This window comes from Lichenostomus cassidix, chromosome 5 (genome assembly GCF_008360975.1).
Source record: "Lichenostomus cassidix isolate B80296 chromosome 5, HeHo_3.0, whole genome shotgun sequence".
Lineage (NCBI taxonomy): Eukaryota > Metazoa > Chordata > Aves > Passeriformes > Meliphagidae > Lichenostomus > Lichenostomus cassidix.
In genome coordinates this window covers 59569785-59594408 of record NC_139486.1, presented here as the reverse complement: position 1 = coordinate 59594408, position 24624 = coordinate 59569785, and the positions used below count along the sequence as shown (strand labels likewise).

The window sequence follows — 24624 nt, the reverse complement described above, 5'->3', positions numbered from 1 at the left end:
AGACACACATGAGGTTAAATATCTAAAAATCATTTATTAACAAAGTAGTTAATATTTAACAGAACAGAGCAACTTCCACAGCTGTGAGGGATTTTCTCTCCCTGTCTCCCATTTTCCTGTCCATTGGAAAGTAGAAACTTTCTGAGGTACAACCTCTTGTCCATGAAAGGACTCCCATCATGAAGGGAGTTTCTCCCAAGGCAAGTGCAGAAGGATCATGATCCTTCCATGTATTTTTCTAGCTCCAAGCACCTTCCTTGTCTCCAGTGTCACCCAGGCCACTCCCTACCTGAGCTTCTTGTTTTCCATGGAATCATAGAATGGTTTAGGGCGGAAGGGACTATAAAGACCATCCTCTTCTGACCCCCTGCCACAGGCAGGGACTACAGTATGTTGCTCTTCCACTAGAGTACATTTCTCCAAGTCCCATCCAACCACTTCTGGAAATCTTCCAGGGATCCAGGGGCAGCCACAGCTTCCCTCAGATGCACCTCATGTGGAGCCAAACCTCAAGTCACAGCTGTAACATGAGTGGAGCTAAAACCATCCAGACAGCCCAGAGAAAATGGGAGGATCCAGCAGAGGCAGTTCCAGCTCCAATCCCTTGTGCTGACAGCCCACAAGACAGCTCACAGCCCCAAACTCAGTGTGCATTTTGGGGAAAAGACTTCCAGAGGCAATCCCAAACACCTGCCCACTCGTCTGGGCAACAGAGCTCAGTGTGAATTTTCCACACCTCAGTCTTCCCATGTGTCAGAACCTGCTGGAGATGGATAGGAATGACTCAGGAATTGTTCTGCACTGCTGTGCCAAGATTTCTTATCCACCTGCATGCTGGTTTTAAGCAAGCACACCAAGAAAATCCATTTGCAGAAGGTCTGATTCTTGGTGACTCAATTTTAATATTCCACAGGGTAGGGAAGCTCATTTCTGAAGCAGAGAAAGCTCAGACCTGTTGAATAGGAAAGATTCAAAGCAAAGACTTGAAAACAAAATCTTTCAAAGGTGTCCCTGTCCATGGAGAAAGGGTCAGAATGTGATGATCTGTAAGGTTCCTTCCAACCCAAACCTTCCCATGATGATTCCTCACATCATCCAGAATCCACCCCAGGCAGGAGTTCCCCTGCTGCACACAGCACCAGCCTGACAGAGCTCTAGGAGCATTTGGACAGCACTCTCAGGCACAGGGAGGGATTGTTTGGATGGCCAGGGAGCAGGTGCAGGAGATGGCCAGGATGGTGCAGGGCCAGGAGCTGAACTCTGTGATCCTCGTGAGTCACTTCAAATTCAGGATGTTTAATGATTCTATTTCACAGTGATACTATTTCATAAGAATTCCACTTTATGATGATTCCACTGTGTTGTCCCTATACTGGGGCTCTGGCACATCCTCAAAAGCCCTCTGGAAGGCAACTCTAACAGAGAGGGTGAATTCCTTTGCACAGCTCCCAGCCAGGAAGTAAATCAGAGGGTGGGCACTGCTGTTGGCACAGGCGAGCAGGACAGAGGTGCTGAGGGCAAAGACAGAGGGGTCAAAGGCTCTCAGCAAGAGCCAGAACCCAAAATCAGCGGTGAAGAAGGGAAAGAAGGTGACAGGCAGCAGGACCAGGGCACAGAGCTTCCGTGGGGGCTGTTTCCATGAGCAGCACAGGAGCCTGGCCAGCAGGGCTAGAGCAGAACAGATCAGGGTGAGCACTGAGAAGAGGTAGCTCAGCACCAAGGCCACCAGCACCAAAGGGCAGACACAGGGGGTGACGGTGAGCAGGAAGGAGAGGAGCCAGAGCAGGGCACACAGGAGCACCGGGAAGCGCTGGGAGCGGTGGCAGGGCCAGCAGGACACAGGGAGGACAAAGAGAGCTGTCCCAGCACTGAGGGCTGTCAGAGAGTAGAGCCGGGCAGTGAAAGAGAAGAGGATGGTGACGTTCAGCCTGGGTGTCACACCCCGTGAGCCCAGCTGGTGGCAGAAGCTCTCTGGGACATAAAATATCCCCAGGGCGATGGTGATGAAGAGCAGGAAGGTGAAGTCAGCGATGGCCAGGCTGAGGATGCAGATGGTGATGGGGTTCCTGCGGGTGTGGAAGCTGAGGAGCCAGAGGACAGCCCCGTTCCCCACCATTCCACACAGGCACAGGAGCAGCGTGACAGGGACTCTGCTCGAGTGGCTGTTGTCACACTCGGTCCAGTTGGAGTGCTTGTCCTCATTCCAGCTCCCGTTGGAGACTTTCCCACCGGGCTGGCTCCAGCAGGCAGGGCTGGCTGTCTGTGTGGCAGGGGACAATGTGCTCATTGTGACACCTCTGCTGCTTCTCCTTCCCCTCACACAGCTGGAGGGGTGACAAACACAGACACCTTACCAACACTGCTGTCCCCCACACGTGGCTTTTCCCATCTTTTCCCACCCCCAGCTTCCATGTGGAGCAGCACAGGGAGAGGCAAGGGACAGGACAGATTGCTAGCAGGATGTGGGAGATGGGTATGAATGCCTGGCACGAAAGCCAGGGAGATACCTCCTTCCTGGTTTTGATCAGCACAGAGCTGGAGGAGGAAAACAGTTGGAGAAGGAAAAGATTGCCTGTGGAGATATCAGAGCAAGTGGCTTTGTGGTGGATCTGACCTGGATTCTCAGGTGTCATTTGATATCACTGGGCTGCTGAATTCCTTCAGCAGGATACTCGTTTCAGTATTCCCCCTCTCCCTTTCCCTACAATATTTAGAGCTTTAATACCCTACAGACTGCAATTCCCCTGCCAAAATCAGTCAGCAGGTCCCACCTCAATGAGGGGGACACTGATTGTGTTGAAAGAGAAGAGTCTGACCTTTCCTTTCTCAGCCTGGAGAATTTCACTGGAGCAGACACACTGTGGGTTCACATTGCCTCACACACACCAGCTGCTGTCCCTGGGTCAGGATCTTCAAGAGCTTCCCTGGAATGCTCACTTGGGAAAGGGGAGAGAAGCCTGCTGGGTGTGTGTGGAGACCCTGGGAGCAGAACTGCCTCCCCTCTTTTGTCACTGTGTTTGTGTCTCCAGTGGATCTCACATACATTTTGGGAATCTTTTCAGTGCATGGTTGATGATCAGAGCTATGGGGCTTCTGGAGATCTGGTGTTGGACTTTGTACAGGGAATGGAGTGACAGGAGAGGGGATTGGCTTTCTCAGTGACGAGGTTGGGTTAGATGTGTTTGGGGAGAAGTTTTTCTCTGTGAGGTTGCTGTTTCGTTTTAGGAAGCAATGGTGCCCCAGGATCCTGGAAGTGTGGTGGTGGTGGGGTTTTGAGCTGCCTGGACTTTTGGGGTGTTTCTGCATGTGATGGGGTGGGATCAGCTAGGACCCGTGCTCTCAGGAATTGGGGGGTGATTTCTGGTTAAGTTTTGATAGTTGTATAACAGGACTTCAAAATGTGATCTTTATAGCTTTTATTGCATTTAAGGGGATTGGCAGTAATTAATGTTGTGTGTGACTGCTGATAACCTGGCTGCAAACAACTCTTTCCTGTCCTTCCCTTGGAGAGGGTGTTAATATTGCAGAATGAGAAAACTGGGAATTCTTGGCTCAGTTGTGCTCCCTTGAGTCCAGGGAAGGTTTGGGCAATGATTCCAGAGCTCTTCCTAGAAAGGGAGTTGTTTCTGAGAAGCACCCAGGTGCCTCCCCAGCACTGCCAGCATTCCAGTGCCACCAGCACCACCAGCATCCCTCTGCTGCTGGGGGGAACATGACCTCTCAGGGAACAGAAATAAGCAATGGTAGAAACCTGTCAGGAATGGGACAGCAGTTGGAGAATGGGTCATTCTGCAGGGAAGGATTGTTTCTAATCAAGAGGAAATGAAGAGCCATTCACACAGTTCTGGTGGAGCTTTTAACAAAAGCCACTTTCTTTGGAGTTTAAAAAAAAAAAAAAGAAACCGAAAGGGAAAGTGAAACGCAGATTTAGCCAATGCTGCAATTCCCGACTGCCCTGTGACTCCACTGAGTCTTGGGAAGCAAAACTTCGACAGGGAACAGAGAGGAGTCAGCGGGACAGGAGAGGGGACCTCCTGGGGATGTGGGCACTCTGTCCTTCATTTTACTGCTCTGGGAGGATCCACTTTACCATATTGATCCCAAAGCAGCAAGAGATTTCAGGAAGCACCACTGATCTGGACAGACACCCTTTGCCTGCTGCTGCCCCACACTGAACAGGTCAGTGCAATGTTTTCCTTCCTCCCTACCCCACCTGCCTCTCCTCCAGCAGCTGCTCTGTTCCTGCCACCCTCTCCTGGTGACTGCAGTGTCCTCCCCAGCTCCTCCCTCCTCTGCCCTGAGCTTCCCTTCTGTATCTTGGTATTGAAATCAGATGGAAAAAACTTTTTAAGACAATGGAACACATTAGGAAGTGGGAATTCTTTATCTGTGCAGGTCACACGGAAGGATGTCTCCTTTTTCTGTGTGTGGAGAGACTTTACAACAGGGGTTTTATCCATTAAAATCGTTCAAAGTCATAAAAAAGTGGTTTTTTTCTAATACATAAACGTCACTGAATGTATTCACTGTATTCACTGTACAGTATTGCAGTATTCACTGAATGCTGCAATATTAAAGGTGACCCTCCTTGAACTTTTCCTTTGGCCATGTGCTGTTGCTTCTTGTTACAGAACTTGTCCCAAAAGCACTGGAGGCCTCCTTATCTCTTTCTCCACTGGTTCCACCCACGTTTATCCTTCTCTGTCCACACCTTTACATCCTTTTATCTTTTCGTCCAGCTGGTCGTTTAACAGCTTCAGGGAAGCTGAAAATTTTTATTCTCTGTGTTCTTTATAATTTTTCTGCCAAACAGCCCAAACCTCCCACCTCCCTCTCCCACCCCACTATTTCCACTGTTCTCCTCCCCTGCACATCTCACTCCTCTCCACTGAATTCTCCCTGCTGCAGGGAGCTGCTGAGGAGCTGCATGGTCCATTCCAGGATTCTCCAAGCACTGACTCCCCATCCACTCTGACCACAGCCAGGGGCCACATCCCACTGCCTGCCCAGCGTCCATCCATGGAGGTGAGCACTGTCACCCCTCCTCCTGCCTCACCCACTGAAGGAGATGATCCATGTGAGATAGATGTCAGCAGCATGGCCATACACAGTGTCACACTGCTCATCTGCCTCTGCGGGCTGGCTGGGAATGGGGCTGTCCTCAGGCTCCTCAGACTGAAAGGCCCTAACATCAGAATCTTTCATCTGACTGTTGTGGACTTCTTCTTCCTCCTCTTCACAGTCCCCTCTGCCCTGCTCTTCCTGGTGGAGGATGTGTCCTGCTCCACTATCATGTCCCGGGTGTACTTGAGCTTCCTTTTCCAGATGTCAATAGTCTCCTGCTACTGGGGGTTGTGGCAGCTGACAGACACCAGCGTAGCCATGGGCCTGTCCAATCTCTGCCGGCACTTCTGCCGCTGCCGCCTTCCCCTGCGCCTGGTGTGGGTGATGGATGGTGTCCAATTCTGGGCTTTCTTCGCTCTCATCACTGTCATTCCCACAGTGAATTCCCTGTGTCCATCACACAAGCAGGAGCAATGTCGGGTGGCTCTCATCTCCGTTGCATTCATCCTGCTCCTCTTTGCTGCACCTGACATCATTTCCAGATCAGTAAACTTCATTAAGGCCAAACGTGGCTCCCAGCAGCAGCAACTCAACAAGCGTGACATTGTTATCTTCCTCATTCTGCTCTTCACACTCCTCCTCGCCATCTGGAACTTCCTGCAGCAGCTTGGCTACATTGTTGTGTCCTCCCAGGTTTTTTTCCTCTTCAACTCCATCAACAGCACCAGCAAACCCTTTGTCTACTTCCTGGTGGGGAGGTGTTGGAGGAGCTGCTCCATGAGGTCCCTAAGGGAATCCCTCCAGAGGGTTTTTGATGAGCAGAAAGGCAACTCTGCCAACGAAGAAGACGCCAACACAGACTCAGTGGTCTGAGCCTGTTGATGCCTTTGACTGCACTGCTGATGGACCCTGGGAGAGAGGCTGAGGGTTTCCATGAGCCACCTGATTAATATCCACAGGATCTCCCTCCCACACTGTATTCCTGCAGGAGAAGCGAGCAGGAGCATGTGGGAGGGATGCTCTGCATGGAGCACATTGGAGCATGGCTTTCCTCCTCCCTCCCAGGTCCTACAACATAATTCTCCCAAAGGGATATTTCCCAACACAGCTGTGATCCCAAAACCCCCCTGGCATGGTTCCTGCATCCCACTGCAGTCTGATATCAATAAACAGCATCCTGAACCCTGAGCTGCCTTCACCCCATCTGCCAGCGCTTGCTGCCTTCCTCTGGCTCCTGCTGCCAGCCAGGAATGGGGGTGGAGGGAGGGAGGGAAGGGACAGAGCCATGGCTTGTGCTCCCTGCAGCAAACATGATCCCGAGTGCCCAGAGCTGGGATGGCAGCGGCACAGCCGGCATGGGCAGGATGGCCCAGGGGCTCAGCATTCCCTTCCCAGCTGCTCTCTGAGTGGCACAGCAAAGATCTCCCTGGTCCCGGCTGGAGCAGGGCAGCAGTGGGGCTGTCAGGGGGGAAGGTGGCCCCGGGGGGAGTCTGGGTGTGTCAGAGGGGTCAGGAGGGGTCAGGAAGGGTGTGGATGCTGCCGATCCCAAATGTCCTCACTGGAGAGCAGCAGAGCTACAGGTTGTGCTCAGAGCCAGGGAGAGGCCAGGAAAGCTGCTGGATGGGATGGGATGGGATGGGATGGGCAGTGGGGTGGAAATAGGAATGGGGAGCGATACCAAAAGGGGCTGGAATAAACTTTCTGACACAATGGGAAGCATTGGGAATCATTAGGAAGCAGGAATTCTTTACCTGCACAGGACACACAGAGGATCTCTCTTTGTTGTGTGTCTGAGCTGAGACTTTACAGCAGGGGCTTTATCCATTATAACCATACATAGTCATTAAAACTTGTTTCTTATCTAATATCTAAATATCACTTAACTCAGACTAATTTCTGTGCATCCACATCCTCCTGAGTGTCTGCCGTGGTTTCAGCCTCACTGAATGCCAGGCACCTATGGCAGCTGCTTGCTTGTTCTCTCCCCTGCCACATCCGGGAAGAGGGGAGGAAAAAAGAAATTAGTTAAGCGTTCATGAGTCAAAATAAAGGACAGTGAGAAAACACTTCAAGGGAAAAACAGGCTCCACTTAAAGTTGCAAAGTGAATTTATTACTAACAGAGTCAAAGGAGGATAATGAGAAGTAAAAGAAACCCTTAAAGACACTGTTTTTCCTCTCACCCCCTCCCTCCTTCCCACCAACAGTGCAGGGAGGGCAGGGTGTGGGGCTTTGGGTCAGCTCATCCCCAGGATCTTCCACTGCTCAGGGAGAGAGGTCCTTCCCTGCATTGCCATGGGGTCTCTTCCACAGGAGAGAGATCTCTGGGAACTCCTCCAGTGCAGCTCCAAACTCAGGAGCAGCAGCAGCACAGACAATCCTGCTGCAATGTGAGCTCCTCCCACGGGCAGTCAGTCCTCCCAAACTGCTGTGCTGTGGCTCCCTCATCCACGGGCTGCAATCCTCCAAGGACAGGCTGCTCCAGCCTGGAATCAAGGGCTCTCTCTCTCCACTGGGACTTCCACTGGATCACAGCCTCCTCCAGGCACCCACCCACTCTGGCATGGGGCACTTCCTCCATGGGCTGTGGGTGGATTTCTGCATCCCTGTTGGACCCCATGGGCTGCAGGGGCACAGCTGCTTCACCATGGTCTTCACCACAGCCTACAGAGGAAACTTGCCTCTGGTGCCTGGAGCACCTCCTCCCTCACCTTCTGCACTGCCCTTGGTGTCTCCATGTTGTTTCCCTCACATGTTGTCACCTCCTCTTCCTCCTTCCCTGGCTAGAAACAACTGCATGCACATTTGCTTTGATTTCTCCTCCAATATGTTATCACAGAGGAGTACCCACCATCTCTAACTGGCACAGGCTTGGCCAGCAGCATATATGTCATCTTCAGAGCCATTAGAGATTGGCTCTGCTGGACAGAGTGAAAGCTTCCAGAAGCTTCTCACAGGAGCCATCTTTGTGGCACCCCTACTAACAAAAACTGGGCCAAGCAAAACCAACACAGAGGGTCATTGCATGGGGAGTACAGCCAGAGAACAGGGCTGAGCCAGGCTGCTCTGGCTCAGAGCCATGTGGCCTCATGTCCCCATACTTCTGGCTGTCTCTGACACATCTCCAGGTGCCACATGTCCAGCAGTGCCTCACAGAGCTGTCACCTCCACCACAGCAGTGTCCCCAGGGCTGTGGCTCCCCTCCTCACTCCTGCTTTTCCCCTCAAACACCGTCTGCAGAGCGAGTTTGATGGAGCACAGAAAGTGCTGCTGGCAGCTCCCCACCAGCACATAAATCACAGGGTTGAGGGTGCTGTTCAGCAATGCCAGCAGCCAGGAGGTGTTTTCTGGGAATAACTGGACAGAATCAGAAAGGTTGAGGAGAACCTCCAAGCAGAAAGGGATGCTGAAGGCAAAGAAGAGCAGGACGTTGAGCAGGATGGTGACACAGGGCTTCCCTGGCTGCCACCTCTGGGAGCCACAGCAGAGCTTGAGGAACAGGAACAGGTTGGAAACCAACATCACTACGGACAGAATCAGGGAAATCACAAGGGCTACACCTGCAAGGACTGTCCCTGAGTCTTCAGTAAAGGTGAGGTAGAGGGAGGACACCAAAACCCCAGTGAGAACCCAGAGGGACCCACTGATGACACCCGAGAGGTGCCGGGGGCGGTGGCTTTGGTACCAGATGGGGCAGAGGATGGAGACACAGCGCTCCAGGCTGAGGGCTGTCAGCAGCCCCAGGCTGCTCAGGTCAAACAGGTGGCACAGGAGTTCCACTGCAAATACAAAATCTGTGTAGAGAGGAGCAAGATGAATCAAAGATGTGCAAAATGCTGCTAAGGTCAGAAAAGCCAAGATAAGCAGGGAGAACAGGAGGAGCAGGGAGAAGTCAGCTACAGCCAGATTTAGGGTGTAGACAGTGAAAGGGTTCTGCTTCATGTGGAAGCCCAGGAACCACACAACCATCCCATTCCCCACCAGCCCACAGAGGGAAATCCCCAGACAGACCCCTGCAAAAGCAATCAGTGTGTAGGGAAAGCTCAAGCATTGATCTGGGAGATATTCCTCCAAGTCCACAGATTCATTCAGGGTGAGGTTTGTTGTGCTGTTCTCCTCCATGGTGAATGATCCTGTTCCCAGTGGCTGTCTTCTCTTTTTCCCACCACTTCCTAGGGAGAGATGAGGAACCAGAGGGAAATAAGGGCCATCAGCATTCCCAGCACTTCCCATCTGCTCACACAGCCCCACACCAGCCCCGGGAAGAACCCCCATCCCTGCAGTGCCCAGGACAAGGACAGAAGGCATCTGCCACTACTCCATCCGTGGACTCCTACCTCCAGTAGGAACAGCTCTGTCACAGGAGCCCCAGGAGAAAGGATTTGGGGATGGCTGCTGGGACCACTGGCTCTGCTTCAGCCTCATCCCTCGTGCCTGGTGTGCAGCCCTTAGCCCAGAGATCACATCCCATGGTCAGAGCCTCCCCTCACAATCTCACCATATCAGTGACAGCTTCCCCTCACATGTCCCAGGGACAGAGATCTTGTCAGGAGGAGGTGGCTTCATCACCCCCTTCCTCTCCTCCCCCCAGTTCTTCATGAGGAGCTGCTAATTTGTTATGATCCTATTAATTCAGACACTCAAATTCTATAATTTTAAACACCATTTACTGGGTCTAAGACAATGAAGAAGGAGAGTACAGCACAGATAATATTATGTCCCTTCAGATGCTGTGAACCTTGAGGTAAAATACTCCTCTGGTGAGGGAAGATCCTGTCCATGGAAAGCCTGCTCCACTATGGTCCTTTCAGCTTTTACAGGGTTTTGTGAACCCCTCAGAAATTCCAGACCTCATTGTGAACCCAGTCCCTGCCCCTTGGGTGCCAACAGAGCCCCTGAGCAGCAGCCATGAGGACAAGCACTGGCCTTGTGTCCACTTGCTGTGGGAAATCACCAGTGCCCAGACACAGGAGTGCACGAGGGCTTTGCCCACAGCCTCTCATCACATCCCATCTAACCACAATCAGCAGCCCAATTTCCCCTGCTGAGCATGTGTCTCCTCTGAGATTAGGTTTGTGGGGTACATGGTGCTGCCAGTGTGCTCTTATCTCCAAGTGGTTCCTGTTACACAACCTCAGCCTTTCACAGCACAGGGACTGGCATTTTGTTGCTTGTTTTCTGCCCTTCTTTCATGCATTTTCCATCTCCTCTGGAGCTGTATCCTGTGCTTGTCATCCCCCAGACTGATGTGCTCCAAAGATACCCTTGTTGATGCACAAGGTCCATGGTCCCTCCAGGGTGTCCAGCCTGGAGCTGCAGGATTTGGAGCTAGAGGAAGACTTGAAACAAGGAGAGAACACAAGTTCAAGGTCCATCCCTGAGAGGGAGATGGAGAAAGGTGCAACTCCTGGAAGTGTGTCCCAGAAGGAAGTTGGGAGAAGTCTTTGAGCGCCAGATACATGTCACTAGAGGCACTGAGCAACTTGTGCTGTTGCAGGTCTGCACATCAGGGATTTCTCACTCTTGGAGGTCTCTGGCTCATCTCTCTCACCTCTCTGCCATCCTGGGAATGTTATATGTCCCCTCCTGTGTTGATGGATACCCACCATCCACCACCACACAGGGAAAGCCAGAAGCCCCTCACATGGTGGGACAACAGCAGAGAATGGCAGGAGGAGAGGAAGGGGGTGACGTGGCCACCTCCTCCTGACAAGATCTCTGTCCCTGGGACATGTGAGGGGAAGCTGTCACTGATGTGGTGAGATTGTGAGGGGAGGCTCTGACCATGGGATGTGATCTCTGGGCTAAGGGCTGCACACCAGGCACGAGGGATGAGGCTGAAGCAGAGCCTGTGGTCCCAGCAGCCACCACCAGATCCTTTTCCCCTGGGGCTCCTGTGACAGAGCTGTTCCTACTTGGAGGTAAGAGTCCAGGGATGGAGTAGTGGGTGATGCCTCCTTTCTAGGGACAGGACTGGACAGGGTGGGAGTTTGTCCTGGGCACTGCAGGGGTGGGGGTTCTTCCTGGGTCTGGTGTGGGGCTGTGTGAGCAGATGGGAAGTGCTGGGAATGCTGATGGCCCTTATTTCCCTCTGGTTCCCCATCTCTCCCTAGAAGGTGGTGGAAGAAGGAGAAGGCAGCCACTGGGAACAGGATCATTCACCATGGAGGAGACCAGCACAACAAACTTCACCTTGAATGATACAATTTATGGAGATCTGGACTGGGAGGAATTTATGATGCGTGTATGCTTGGGCATTCCATATACAAGGATTGCCATTTCTGGGGTCGGTCTGGGGATTTCCCTCTGTGGGCTGGTGGGGAATGGGATGGTTGTGTGGTTCCTGGGCTTCCACATGAAGCAGAACCCTTTCACTGTCTACATCCTAAATCTGGCTGTAGCTGACTTCTCCCTGCTCCTCCTGTTCTCCCTGCTTATACTGGGTTTTCTGACCTTAGCAATATTTTGCACATCTTTGTTTCATTTTTTTGGACACTATTTGCATTTTGTGAGTTTCCTTGGGCTCCCATGCTACCTGTTTGACCTGAGCAGCCTGGGGCTGCTGACAGCCCTCAGCATGGAGCGCTGTGTCTCCATCCTCTGCCCCATCTGGTATCGCTGCCACCGCCCCCGGCACCTCTCAGGTATCGCCAGTGGGTCCCTCTGGGTTCTCATGGGGGTTTTTGTGTCCTCCCTCTATGTCACCCACACCTTTACAAAAGACTCTGTGACCATCCTTGCAGGTGTAGCCCTCACCATTGCCGTGGCTTTTTCCCTCATGATGTTGGTTTCCAACCTGCTCCTGTTCCTCAAACTCCGCTGTGGCTCCCAGAGGAGACACCCAGGGAGGCTCTTTGTCGCCATCCTGCTCAACGTCCTGCTCTTCTTCATCTGTGGCATCCCTTTCAGTGTCGTGGTTTTCCTCAATCTTCCTAATTCTAGCCCTTTATTCCCCGGAAACACCTCCTTTCTGCTGGCATTGCTGAACAGCAGCCTCAACCCTGTGATTTATGTGCTGGTGGGGAGCTGGCGGCAGCGTCGCTTCCAGCGCTCCGTCAAAGTCGCTCTGCAGAGGGTGTTTGAGGAGAAAGCCAGGAGTGAGGAGGGCAGCCATGGCCCTGGGGACACTGCTGTGGTGGAGGTGACAGCTCTGTGAGGCACTGCTGGACGTGAGGCACCTGGAGATGTGTCACCTCAAAGACACCCACAAATATGGGACCATGTGGGCACATGGCTCTGAGCTCAGTCCTGTTCCTGTATTCCCTATGAATGACCCTCATTGCCTCAGCCTCAGGGAATAAACTCCATCTCCTTTGGCTCAGCAGATGAGTTTCATGGGGTTTTGGGGGATCTCTTGCCTGGGCAGAGTGTGACAGGTTAAGTCCTGGGGACATATCCTGTATGGGAGGGCAGCAATTTCCCAAATCTCTGTGGGGCTGGGGCCTCTAGATGGCAGGAGAAAGGTAAGGATCTCAAGGAGCATCCTTCCCCGTCTGTCTGACAGAGCCAGCCCTGTATTCCCTGCTCATGGGAAGAGACCAAACTGACCCCAGGTAGGGCTGCCGAGCTGGGGGAGGGACAGCAACATTCCCTTGCCCATTAAGTGGGAATTTGTCACATTTTTCCATTCCATAATTAAATCATTCTGAGTAAAGTGCAGGGATGATGGTGAATTCCACTGAATTCTGGTGCCTGTGACCAAAAAAGAGCTTGAAATAAGGAAATTCACATCACCAGGTGCTTGGACCATTTTATTGTGCAGAAATCAGGGGGTTATGCTGCTGTTCTGCAAAATGGGGCCATCCTCTGGTTCCCCAGCAACAATGTCCAAGGAAGCCCTTCAGCACCTCCATCCTGACCCTGGCCATTCTCAGGAGGAGCTGAACAGCAACTCTGCACAGCAGCTTGAGCCAAAATCCAGGTTGTGCTAATCTTTTTCACATTGTTACTACCCCATAATTAGATCTGGATTTATTTGTTTTGTTTGTTTCCAACATGGTAACTCTGACCCCAAAATGTGTTGAATAAACAACATCCATTCACTGCAGAGCTCATCCCTGGTGAACAGTGTCCAAAAATTGCTCGTTTCCTTAGTTTTTCCCACTCTAAAGCCTCTGTCTTGTGTGAGGAGGGCAGGTACCTGTCTCACACCAGAGCTCTTCCTAAGGCACATTCCTGCAATGCTTGGGATGATGTAGACAGTGCCAAGAGCTCCTCATTCCTCCTGGGAGAGACCTGGGCAGCAGACACATCTCTTGCTCAGGGGAAGTTGTCCCTCCTTTTCCCACTGCCTTAAATCCAGGGGAAGACAACGTGCCACTGCTTCTGGAAAGGGAAGTGAGAGTGAAAGCCTTGGGTGGTGAGTCATGCTTTGGAGAGTGTCAAGGTTTAGCCCTGACTAAACGCCAGGCACCTCGACTCTCTCTTGCTACAAAAAGAAAACTATAAAAAATACACACCAGTCTCATGAGTCAAATGAGATAGGACACTGGTTGGCAGGAGGATTCACAGAAAAAGGACAAGCAGGCTCCAAGCTTAAAGTTGCAAAGAGTGATTTAATTACCTAAGAGAGTTGGAGGATAAATGCAAGGCAAAAATAAACTTTTCATACAGTTTTTGTTCACTCCCCCCCCCCTAAAGAATCTATAGTATTCACCCCCTTTCCTCTTTTATAACCACCAAACCTGGGTAGGGAGGCAGGGGGTGGGGGGGTATTTTTTTCAGTCCACAGAGCAGGTCCATACATCTATTCATCACCACAGTTTTTCTACTACGAATACTCTTTATCTATACTTATTTCTCCTTCTCATCAGGCAGTTTTTCTGCTCTCACCCCCACCCTCTTAAGAAGCAGTCTCTCTGCTCACCCCCCTTTCCCTCTTTCCAAACCCACAACACAGACAGGGGGCAGGTTGAGAGGGGTTTGTTCTCTGGTCAGTCCAATCAGGGAGAGGGGTTCTCTACTTAGCCAGGGGTCCCTCCCATGAGAGACAATCCTCTGGGAACTTCTTTGGCGTGGGTCCAATCTCATGAGCAACATCCTGCCCGAATTCTGCTGCAACATGAGTCTTTTTGTCCATAAGGTGCTGTGCAGACTCTGCTGAGCTGAGGCCAGGCTGCTTCCATGCCAGGAGCAAGGAAAAGGCCTTTCTCTCCCTTGAAAAGGCCTCTGTAGCTTTAACTCTTTCGAGCCTCCAAACTGGATCACAGCCCTCTCCAGGCATCCACCTGCTCCTCTGGCATGGGCTGTGGGTGGATTTCTGCACTCCTGTGGACTCCATGGGCTGCAGGGGAACCTCCTGCTCCCCCCATGGCCTTCAGCACAGCTAGCAGAGAGTTTTCAGCTCCAGCACTGGAGCACCTCCTCCTCCACCTTCTCACTGACCTTCACGTCTCCATGCTGTTCTCCCTCACATATTTTCACCTCCACCTCCTCCTCCTCCAACTACAAAGAACTGAAAAAAGCGTGTGCCTGCCTTGTTTTGATTTCTTCTTAAATATGTTTTAACAGAGGCGTAACCAGCACCTCCAATTGGCCCAAACTTGGCCAGCAGCATGTCCATCACCTTCAGAGCCATCAGAGATTGGCTCTGCGGGACTTGATGTAAAAACTTCCAGAACTTGCACTCAGGACACACAGGAGCCATCTTTTTGCCACTCCCCACCCCTCATACACCTCCCCAGGCCTACTACAACAGCTTCTGAGGGGTCCAAATTTCTCCTAGATGTTAAAAATACTTTACTGATGTTTTGGGCCAATCAAAACCACCACATTGACACACGTGAGGTTAAACATCTAAGAAGCATTGATTAACAGAGTTGTTAGTGATTAATAGAACAGAGCAACTTCCACATCTGAGAGGGATTTTCTCTCCCTGTCTTCCATTTTCATGTCCGTTGGAAAGTAGAAACTTTCTGAGGTACAACCTCTTGTCCAGGAAAGGACTCCCATCATGAAGGGAGTTTCTCCCAAGGCAAGTGCAGAAGGATCATGATCCTTCCATGTATTTTTCTAGCTCCAAGCACCTTCCTTGTCTCCAGTGTCACCCAGGCCACTCCCTACCTGAGCTTCTTGTTTTCCATGGAAATATAGAATGGTTTGGGTTGGAAGGGACTTTAAACACCATCCTCTTCTGACCCCCTGCCACAGGTAGGGACTAGAGTACATTGCTATTCCACTAAAGTATGTTGCTCCGAGCTCCATCCAACATGTCCTGGAAAACTTCCAGGGATCCAGGGGCAGCCACAGCTTCCCTCAGACACACCTCAAGTGGAGCCAAACCTTGAGTCACAGTTGTAACGTGAGTGGAGCTAAAACCATCCAGACAGCCCAGAGAAAATGGGAGGATCCAGCAGAGGCAGTTCCAGCTCCAACCCCTTGTCCTGACAAGACAGCCCACAGCCCCAAACTCAGTGTGCATTTTGGGGAAAGCCTTCCAGAGGCAATCCCAAACACCTGCCCACTCGTCTGGGCAACAGGGCTCAGTGTGAATTTTCGACACCTCAGTCTTCCCGTGTGTCAGGACCTGCTGGAGATGGACAGGAATCACTCAGGAATTGTTCTGCACTGCTGTGCCAAGATTTCTTATCCATGCTGTTTTTAAGCAAACACACCAAGAAAATCCATTTGCAGAAGGTCTGAGACTTGGTGACTCAATTTTAATATTCCACAGGGTAGGGAAGCTCATTTCTGAAGCAGAGAAAGCTCAGACCTGTTGAACAGGAAAGATTCAAAGCAAGAACTTGAAAACAAAAGCTTTCAAAGGTGTCCCTGCCCATGGAGAAAAGGTCAGAATGTGATGATCTGTAAGGTTCCTTCTGACCCAAACCTTCCCATGATGAATCCTCACATCATGCTGAATCCACCCCAGGCAGGAGTTCCCCTGCTGCACACAGCACCAGCCTGACAGAGCTCCAGGAGCATTTGGACAGCACTCTCAGGCACAGGGGGGGATTGTTGGTATGGCCGGGGGGTGTAGGGTGGCAGGGGCGGCAGGAGCTGAACTCCGTGATCCTCGTGAGTCCCTTCAAACTCAGGATGTTTTTTGATTCTGTTTCACAGTGATTCTATTTCATGAGGATTCCACTTTATGATGATTCCACTGTGTTGTCCCTATTCCAGGGCTCTGGCACATCCTCAAAAGCCCTCTGGAAGGCAACTCTAACAGAGAGGGTGAATTCCTTTGCACAGCTCCCAGCCAGGAAGTAAATCAGAGGGTGGGCACTGCTGTTGGCACAGGCGAGCAGGACAGAGGTGCTGAGGGCAAAGACAGAGGGGTCAAAGGCTCTCAGCAAGAGCCAGAACCCAAAATCAGCGGTGAAGAAGGGAAAGAAGGTGACAGGCAGCAGGACCAGGGCACAGAGCTTCCGTGGGGGCTGTTTCCATGAGCAGCACAGGAGCCTGGCCAGCAGGGCTAGAGCAGAGCAGATCAGGGTGAGCACTGAGAAGAGGTAGCTCAGCACCAAGGCCACCAGCACTGAAGGGCAGAAACAGGGGGTGACGGTGAGCAGGAAGGAGAGGAGCCAGAGCAGGGCACACAGGAGCACCGGGAAGCGCTGGGAGCGGTGGCAGGGCCAGCAGGACACAGGGAGGACAAAGAGAGCTGTCCCAGCACTGAGGGCTGTCAGAGAGTAGAGCCGGGCAGTGAAAGAGAAGAGGATGGTGACGTTCAGCCCGGCTGTCACACCCCGTGAGCCCAGCTGGTGGCAGAAGCTCTCTGGGCCATAAAATATCCCCAGGGCGATGGTGATGAAGAGCAGGAAGGTGAAGTCAGCGATGGCCAGGCTGAGGATGCAGATGGTGATGGGGTTCCTGCGGGTGTGGAAGCCGAGGAGCCAGAGGACAGCCCCGTTCCCCACCATTCCACACAGGCACAGGAGCAGCGTGACAGGGACTCTGCTCGAGTGGCTGTTGTCACACTCGGTCCAGTTGGAGTGCTTGTCCTCATTCCAGCTCCCGTTGGAGACTTTCCCACCGGGCTGGCTCCAGCAGGCAGGGCTGGCTGTCTCTGTGGCAGGGGACAATGTGCTCATTGTGACACCTCTGCTGCTTCTCCTTCCCCTCACACAGCTGCAGGGGTGACAAACACACACACCTTACCAACACTGCTGTCCCCCACACGTGGCTTTTCCCATCTTTTCCCACCCCCAGCTTCCATGTGGAGCAGCACAGGGAGAGGCAAGGGACAGGGCAGATTGTTAGCAGGATGTGGGAGATGGGTATGACTGCAGGAGATTCATTTCAGTATTCCCCCCCTCCCTTTCCCCACAATATTTAGAGCTTTAATACCCTACAGACCAAAATTCCCCTGCCAATATCAGTCAGCAAGTCCCATCTCAAAGAGGGGGACACTGATTACATTGAAGGAGAAGAGTCTGACCTTTCCTTTCACAGCCTGGAGAATTTCACTGGAGCAGACACGCTGTGGGTTCACATTGCCTCACACACACCAGCTGCTGTCCCTGGGTCAGGATCTTCAAGAGCTTCCCTGGAATGCTCACTTGGGAAAGGGGAGAGAAGCCTGCTGGGTGAGCCTGGGCAGTGTCCAGTGAGGGGTCTGTCCCAGGCCCCCTTTTGTCCCTGCTGGATCATGTTCTCCAGGGCTCTCACAAACAGGGAACTTTCTGAGCCTTTGCTGGGATCAGAGCTCTGCTTCTAATCTGCTCTTGACTTTGTCCAGGAAATGAGTAACAGGAGAGAGCCTCAGCAATGAGACCTGTGGGAAAGCAGTTTGTCTCTGTGTCAGGTTCCTCTTTCATTTTAAAGCAACCCGAATCCTGAAATCTTGTCTTTTGAACTGCCTGAACTTGGCCCTCTCCTTCCTGGGGTGAATCCCTAGGACCCTGCACTACAAAATTTGATTCCTGGTTCAAATGTTGTTTTCGTACTTGTATCCCACAACTTCAATGGTATTTGACTTTCACCATGCAGTTTCCAAGAGGATTAATGCAATAAGGAATGCTGTGTGTGAGCTGGAGCACAGGCATACAGGAGAGGGATGATTTAACATTTCAGAAATGTCATTTTTTCTGAGAAGAGGTGAATCAATGCTGCTCTCTTGGCTACAACCATTAGAAAGCTAGAGATTTCATTCGACTCATCTTCTACACTCCCTTGGGAGTCAGACAGCAGCTGACAGTGAATTCCAAAGAATTCCTAGAAAGCTGAAATGAGATTATTCCCACCCAGACTGACATGTGTCCTGGAACTGGGATGCTCCTGCTGGAATCTGGTGTGTGTGGAGACCCTGGGAGCAGAACTGCCTCCTCTCTTCCTCACTGACACTGTGTTTGTGTCCCCAGCTATGGAATCTCACATCCCCTCACTGGGCCAATCCTTTCCAGTGCAAACAGTTCCTGATCCATGAGCTAAAGGGGCTCCAGGAGAGCTGGAGAGGGACTTTGGAGAAGGGTCTGGAGGGACAGGACAAGGGGATATGGCTTCCCACTGACAGAGAGTGCGTTCAGATGTGATATTGGGGAGAAATCCTTCCCTGTGAGGGTGCTGAGGCACAGGTTGACCAGAGAAGCTGTGGCTGCCCCAGGATCCCAGGAAGTGTCCAAGGCCAAGCTGATTTGCATTTGGAGCAATGTGGACTTTTGGAAGGTGTTGCTGCTGGTGAAGGGGTGGGATCAGTAAAAACAACCACAAGTGCTCACAGGATGGAGGAGAAGAAGGATGAGCTCTGGTGAAGGGCTGATAGGGGGATAACAGCACTCCAAAATCTGATCTCTAATAATTTATTGCAGGGAGTGGGTTCAGGTTGGATATTAGAGAGAAATCCTTCCCTGTGAGGGTGCTGAGGCCCTGGCACAGGTTGTCCAGAGAAGCTGTGGCTACCCCAGGATCCCTGGAAGTGTTCCAGGCCAGATTGGATGGTGTTTGGAGTAACCTTGTCTGGTGAAAATGTTGCTGCTGGAAAAAGGGTGGGATCAGGTAAAAACAACCACAAGTGCTCACAGGACTGAGGAGGAGGAAGAGGAGAAGGAGGAGGAGGAGCTGCTAGTGAAAGGCTTCAACAGAGTGTGCCTGCATAAGAATGTCAACGAAGGGGAATTCTTGTCTCAATTGTGCTCCCTTGAGTCCAGGGAAGGTTTTGGCAATGATCCCAGAGCTCTTTCTAGAAAGGGAGTTGTTTCTGACAAGCATCCAGCTGCCTTCCCAGCACTGCCAGCACTGTCAGCATTCCAGTGCCACCAGCATCACCAGCATCCATCTGCTGCTGGAGGGAACATGACCCCTCAGGGAACAGAAATGAGCAATGGTAGAAAACTGTTGGGAGTGGGATGGCAGGCAGAAGATTGGACATTCTGCAGGGAAGAAGTGTTTCTGATCAAGAGGAAATGACAAGCCATTCACACAGTTCTGGTGGAGCTTTTGAAAAAAGCCACTTCGTTTACAGAAAAAAAAAGTAAAAGTGAAACTCAGATGTAGCCAGAGCTGCAGTTTCTGACTCCCCCATGACTCCACCAACCCTTAGGAAGCAAGATTGTGACAGGGCACAGAGAGAAGTCAGCAGGGCAGGAGTGGAGACCTCCTGGGGATCTGGGCACTTTCTCCTTCGTGTTACTGACCTTGCAGGATCTGCATTAGGATATGGATCCGAAAGGAGCAAGAGATGCTGGGAACTGCCACTGATCTGGACAGACACCCTTTGCTGCTGCCCCACACTGAACAGGTCAGTGCAATGCTTTCCTTCCTTCCTACCCCACCTGCCTCTCCTCCAGCAGCTGCTCTGTTCCTGCCACCCTCTGCCAGTGACTGCAGTGTCCTCCCCAGCTCCTCCCTCCTCTGCCCTGAGCTTCCCTTCCACATCTCCTGCTGGACATCCCAACCCTCCCACCTCCCTCTCCCACCCTCACAATTTCCACCACCCTCCTCCCCTGCACATCTCACTTCTCTCCACTGAATCCTTCCTGCTGCAGGGAGCTGCTGAGGAGCTGTGTGGTCAATCCCAGGATTCTCCAAGCACTGACCACTGACTTCCCATCCACTCTGACCACAGCTGGGATCCATATCTCACTGCCTGCCCTGCGTACATCCATGGAGCTGAGCACCACATCCCAACCTTCCACTTCACCTACTGATGGAGATGATCTGTGTGGGATAGATGTCACTGACTTGGCCACAGATGGTGCCACACTGCTCATCTGCCTCTGTGGGCTGGCTGGGAATGGGGCTGTCATTTGGCTCCTTGGCTTCCGCATGCGAAGGAGCCCCATCACTGTCTACATCTTCCATCTGGCTGTCATCAACTTCCTGTTCCTCCTCTTCGTGGTCCCCTGCACTGTGCTCTTCCTGCACGCAAATTTGTTCTGCTCGGCTGCCCCGTCCCTGCTGTACCTGATGTCGCGTTTCATGCTGTCCTTGTTTCCCTGCAACCTGGGGCTGTACCTGCTGACAGCCATCAGCATCGAGAGATGCATTTCCACCCTCTGCCCACTCCGGTGCCACTGCCACCGCCCCCAGTGCGTGTTATGGGTGGTGTGTGTCCTGCTCTGGATGCTCTCCATCACTTTCGCTGTCACAGTGACTTCCCTGTGCCAGTCACAGGAACACGAGCACTGCCAGGTGTCTCTCATCTCCATGTTTGCCATCAACCTCTTCCTCTTGGCCCCAGCTGTGGTCATTTCCAGCACAATCCTCTTCATTAATGCCAAGCAGCAACAACCCAAGAGGCTCAGCATCACTATCTTCCTCAGTGTGCTCTTCAGTCAGCCCATCACCCTCTGCAATTTCCTGCAGCAGCTCGACTACACTGTTGTGTCCTCCCAGGTTGCTTTCCTGCTCGCCTGCATCAACAGTGCCAGCAACCCCTTTATCTGCCTCTGCGTGGGGAGCTGGAGGAGGCACTGCTTCATGAGGTCACTCCAGCTCTCCCTCCAGAGGGCCTTGGTGGAGCCAGAAGAAGACACTGCCAGCAGCAATGATTCAGCCATGGACACAGCACTCTGAGCCTGTTGATCCCTTCCACTGCATTGCTGAAGGACCCTTGGACAGTGGCTGAGGGTTTCTTCAAGCCACCTGATTAATAAACATCCCCAACATCCCCCCTCCCACGATGTAATCCTGCAAGAGAAGACAGCAGGGGCATGTGGGAGGTATGCACTGCAGGGAGCACATTGGAGCATGGCTTTCCTCCTCCCTTCCAGGACCTAAAAGACTATTCCCCCAAAAGGGATCCTTCCCTACACAACTGTAATTCCAAAAATCCCCCCAGCATGGTTCTTTCATCCCACTGCAGTCTGATATCAACAAACATCATCCTGAACCCTGAGCTGCCTTCACCCCGTCTGCCAGCACTTGCTGCCTTCCTCTGGCTCCTGCTGCCAGCCGGGAATGGGGGTGGAGGGAGGGAGGGAGGGAGGGAGGGGACACAGGCATGGCTTGTGCTCCCTGCAGCAAACATGATCCCGAGTGCCCAGAGCTGGGATGGCAGCGGCACAGCCGGCATGGGCAGGATGGCCCAGGGGCTCAGCATTCCCTTCCCAGCTGCTCTCTGAGTGGCACAGCAAAAAAACTCTCCAAATATAATTTCTTTCTAGTGTTGTGAGTCAGGTGCAAAGGACTCAAAATTTCTTCCTCTCCCATTGTTTCAGCTTCTCTTTCAGCAGACTTAGATGGTGCAGCTGCAAGGGGAAGGGAAGTCCATGGTCCTCAGTACAGCCATTTCCTTCCAGGAGCAGGGTGACACCTGTGTTTGTCACCATGGGCTCCACGGGGCATCACCCTCTCCCCCTGTGGCTTCACTGAGGTCACCAGCCCCACCACAGCCCACACCTTCCCACTATGTCCCACCCCATTCCAACCAGCCTCACCATGTCCCACACCCCATCCCAACCTCCTATCCCACTCCCCCATGTAGCCCACACACCTCCAGTCCTTCCCATCTCTCCCATTCCCATCCCTGAGACTCCAGTCCCTCCCCATGGGATGCTCACCCCAGGCTGCCCCATAAGGTTCTGGGGACTGTTTCTGGAACACCCCTTTCCAGAGCTTCCCCCCTTAGTATCCAGCCCCCCAGCCTCTCCCAGAGAGGAGCAAGAGGCAGCGGCAGGATGGATCTAGCAGCATTTATTGGGGTGGAGGAGGAGCAGGAATGGCCGGGAGCAGCGGAGACACTGCCGGAGCTCCCAGCTGGAGCGGGGCAGGAGCGGGGCTGTGGGGCACTGCCCGGGGGAAGAGGGCCCTGAGGGTGGGGGGTCTGGGGGGAATCAGGGGGAGACGGGTGGGGCCTGGGGTTTGTTGGAGGGGTCAGGAGGGGTCTGGAGGTGGTCGGAGAGGGTCTGGATGCTGCTGATCCCAAATGTTCCCCTGGAGGGCAGCAGAGCTCCATAGGTCATGCTCTATGGCTGCTTTATTTCCTCAGGAACTATTATCCAGCAGCGGTGACTGCCCATCCACCAGGGCGAAAACTAGAATACAATGCTTCAATTAACTGACAATCTTGTGCACTTTATTCTGACTTAATATCTGGTGCACAGATCACCTGTTGCAGAACCAAAACATGGATGACCTTTTCTACAGCTTCTTTAGCCACTTCCATATTTTGGCTCTATTTTATTTGCCTGGTGTGTTCTGTGGGGCATAATTGCAACTTCAGCTGGTTTTTCAGCCTCCAAGAGGGGTAATATTTGTGTCCCATGCTTGATCGACATAGCCTGTGCAGATAACAAACCTCTCTGTCTCCACATTGCTCTGATGGCAGGCAATGCTCCAAAAGCATGTTTAGAATCCCTCCAGATGTTTACTTTCCCTTTGGCTCAGTTCCAATGCCTGGGTGAGAGGAGTTCCACCCTCTGCAGTTTGTCCCAGAGCCCATTTAGGAGCTTCCTGAATCAACAGCTCCTTAGCTGTGACTGCTCACAAACAGCCAGGCCATCCTTGCCATCAGTGAATCATTCAAAAGATCTCCTGGCATCTGGCAAACCCAAAGAAAGATTCCCATTAGTGCTTTTTAAAGGTGTTTGAACACAGCCCAAGCATCATCAATTCATACAATAAAATCTTTGTGGGCAGTTATAAAAGTCCATACAAAGGGTGGACTGGTAATCCCAAATTCCTGATCCACCACCTGACCATTCCAAGCAAAACATGCAATTCTCTTACATGGCTCATGGCTCATGGCTCCTGCTTAGTTGTCTCTGGCCTCTGAGAATTTCAAAACCCAGGAAGCTCACAGTCTTCTTCATCACTTGGGCCTTCTCTCTGAATCCCCTGTAATCATTTAGTCTTTTAAAGTTTAGCAATTCAACAGTTGGGTCTCAGCACTGTTCTTTAGTTTTGGTGGCCAGCAGAATATCATCAACATGTTGTAACAGAGCCTCTTGAAGTTTAAAGGTCTTCTGTTCTTCTAATTCCTTTGCCAGTTGATTCTCCAAAACTGTGGGGCTATTTCTAAATCTTTGTGGAAATACAGACTTGCCTGTGGATTTTCCCACTTAAATGTGAATAGTTCCTGGTTTCCATGGCTTAGAGGTGTGCAGAAAAAGGCATCCTTTAAATCTATTACAGTGAAACATTAAAATATTTTTTTATTATTGCTTTTATTTTTTTGCAAGATCATGAGTGTATATGAGTTAGCTACCATTCTATTTTATTAATTCCTGAAAATTCTTTTCAATATTTCAAATTTAAAGGACATTGGTTATGTCTTACCAGGCCTGTGCATGATTTTAGTTTGATTCTTAGAAGTTCCACTATTTGATATCCCAGGAATGTTGCTGGCCAATGGGGATTACTGCATCCTTAATTTTCTTTGAAGTAGATTCAGACTGGGAAGTCAGTTCCTGTAACATAAACATCGACGCTTCCACATATTTAGGAATTTTAGAGATTTCAATGTGAATTTAATTGGATTGGGAAAGGGGCCACGTTTCACAAGTCCTGGTGGCACCAACAGTTATGATAAAGTCATTCCTTAACTCCCCTTGCAGGGTATTTAATACTGAATCAAATCCCAGTTTTTCAGTTCTCTCTGCACAGGACTTTGCAGCTGAATTTTAGACCTTTTTTGCCTTTGGCCGTCTAAATGCTTAGAGCAGACTTGTCTGTGCTACACATAGAACAACAACACTGAATTCTTTTCTCCATATTGTCCTTCTCTAAAGGCAAACCAAAAGGATCTAAAGGCACTATAATCCCTTTGGTATTCAGGGACATTTCTTAAAGGGGAAAGCATTAATCCAGCCATTTATCTCATTTTGTCCTCAAAAGAAGAATAACATCAGTTATAAAAAATTGTTATAGTCCCAGGTACCATTTTGTGGCCATTTTTCTCCTGACTCCAATTCATACAAAGGCCACTACTGATAAAATATTTAATTAAATTCTCCCTGGCAGCTGTTCCATGAGGAAGGGCCACCAATCTTCCTTCAATGTTTCAATGTACATCCAAATGGTGATTTTCTCAAAATACCATCCCTGTGAATCCCTTTAGATTGATCCGTACCCATAATGACACAATACATTATTTAATTTCCAGAACAACCAGGTTCAAACATACAAACCAAAACAAACAAACAAACCAAAGCCAAAACCAAAAAACCCCTCAACTCAACCC

General features: G+C 51.3%; 5 protein-coding genes across 5 annotated transcripts; 2 read left to right on the top strand and 3 right to left on the bottom strand.

Moving 5' to 3' along the window:
• Nucleotides 1-1342: 1342 nt before the first annotated feature.
• On the bottom strand, nucleotides 1343-2468 carry LOC146436847 (mas-related G-protein coupled receptor member X2-like). Its single transcript, XM_085063937.1, has one exon. The coding sequence runs from the start codon at nucleotides 2285-2287 to the stop codon at nucleotides 1343-1345; it is 945 nt and encodes a 314-aa protein (XP_084920063.1). The 5' UTR covers nucleotides 2288-2468.
• Nucleotides 2469-3743: 1275 nt separating this feature from the next.
• Nucleotides 3744-21407, top strand: LOC146436843 (proto-oncogene Mas-like). The gene is made up of 2 exons (XM_085063282.1): nucleotides 3744-4179; nucleotides 20068-21407. The coding sequence occupies exon 2, from the start codon at nucleotides 20106-20108 to the stop codon at nucleotides 21015-21017; it is 912 nt and encodes a 303-aa protein (XP_084919408.1). The 5' UTR covers nucleotides 3744-4179; nucleotides 20068-20105; the 3' UTR covers nucleotides 21018-21407.
• Nucleotides 8214-9185, bottom strand: LOC146436846 (mas-related G-protein coupled receptor member H-like). Its single transcript, XM_085063936.1, has one exon. The coding sequence runs from the start codon at nucleotides 9183-9185 to the stop codon at nucleotides 8214-8216; it is 972 nt and encodes a 323-aa protein (XP_084920062.1).
• LOC146436845 (mas-related G-protein coupled receptor member D-like) lies at nucleotides 11227-12273 on the top strand. The gene has a single exon (XM_085063935.1). The coding sequence runs from the start codon at nucleotides 11227-11229 to the stop codon at nucleotides 12217-12219; it is 993 nt and encodes a 330-aa protein (XP_084920061.1). The 3' UTR covers nucleotides 12220-12273.
• Nucleotides 16075-17128, bottom strand: LOC146436844 (mas-related G-protein coupled receptor member X2-like). The gene has a single exon (XM_085063934.1). It carries the CDS (start codon nucleotides 17093-17095, stop codon nucleotides 16151-16153), a length of 945 nt encoding a protein of 314 aa, XP_084920060.1. The 5' UTR covers nucleotides 17096-17128; the 3' UTR covers nucleotides 16075-16150.
• Nucleotides 21408-24624: the final 3217 nt, after the last annotated feature.

What these genes read in the sequence shown, in the direction of transcription:
- LOC146436847 (XM_085063937.1), bottom strand. Translation starts at nt 2,287, where the DNA reads ATGAGCACATTGTCCCCTGCCACACAGACAGCCAGCCCTGCCTGCTGG.
- LOC146436846 (XM_085063936.1), bottom strand. Translation starts at nt 9,185, where the DNA reads ATGGAGGAGAACAGCACAACAAACCTCACCCTGAATGAATCTGTGGAC.
- LOC146436845 (XM_085063935.1), top strand. Translation starts at nt 11,227, where the DNA reads ATGGAGGAGACCAGCACAACAAACTTCACCTTGAATGATACAATTTAT.
- LOC146436844 (XM_085063934.1), bottom strand. Translation starts at nt 17,095, where the DNA reads ATGAGCACATTGTCCCCTGCCACAGAGACAGCCAGCCCTGCCTGCTGG.
- LOC146436843 (XM_085063282.1), top strand. Translation starts at nt 20,106, where the DNA reads ATGGAGCTGAGCACCACATCCCAACCTTCCACTTCACCTACTGATGGA.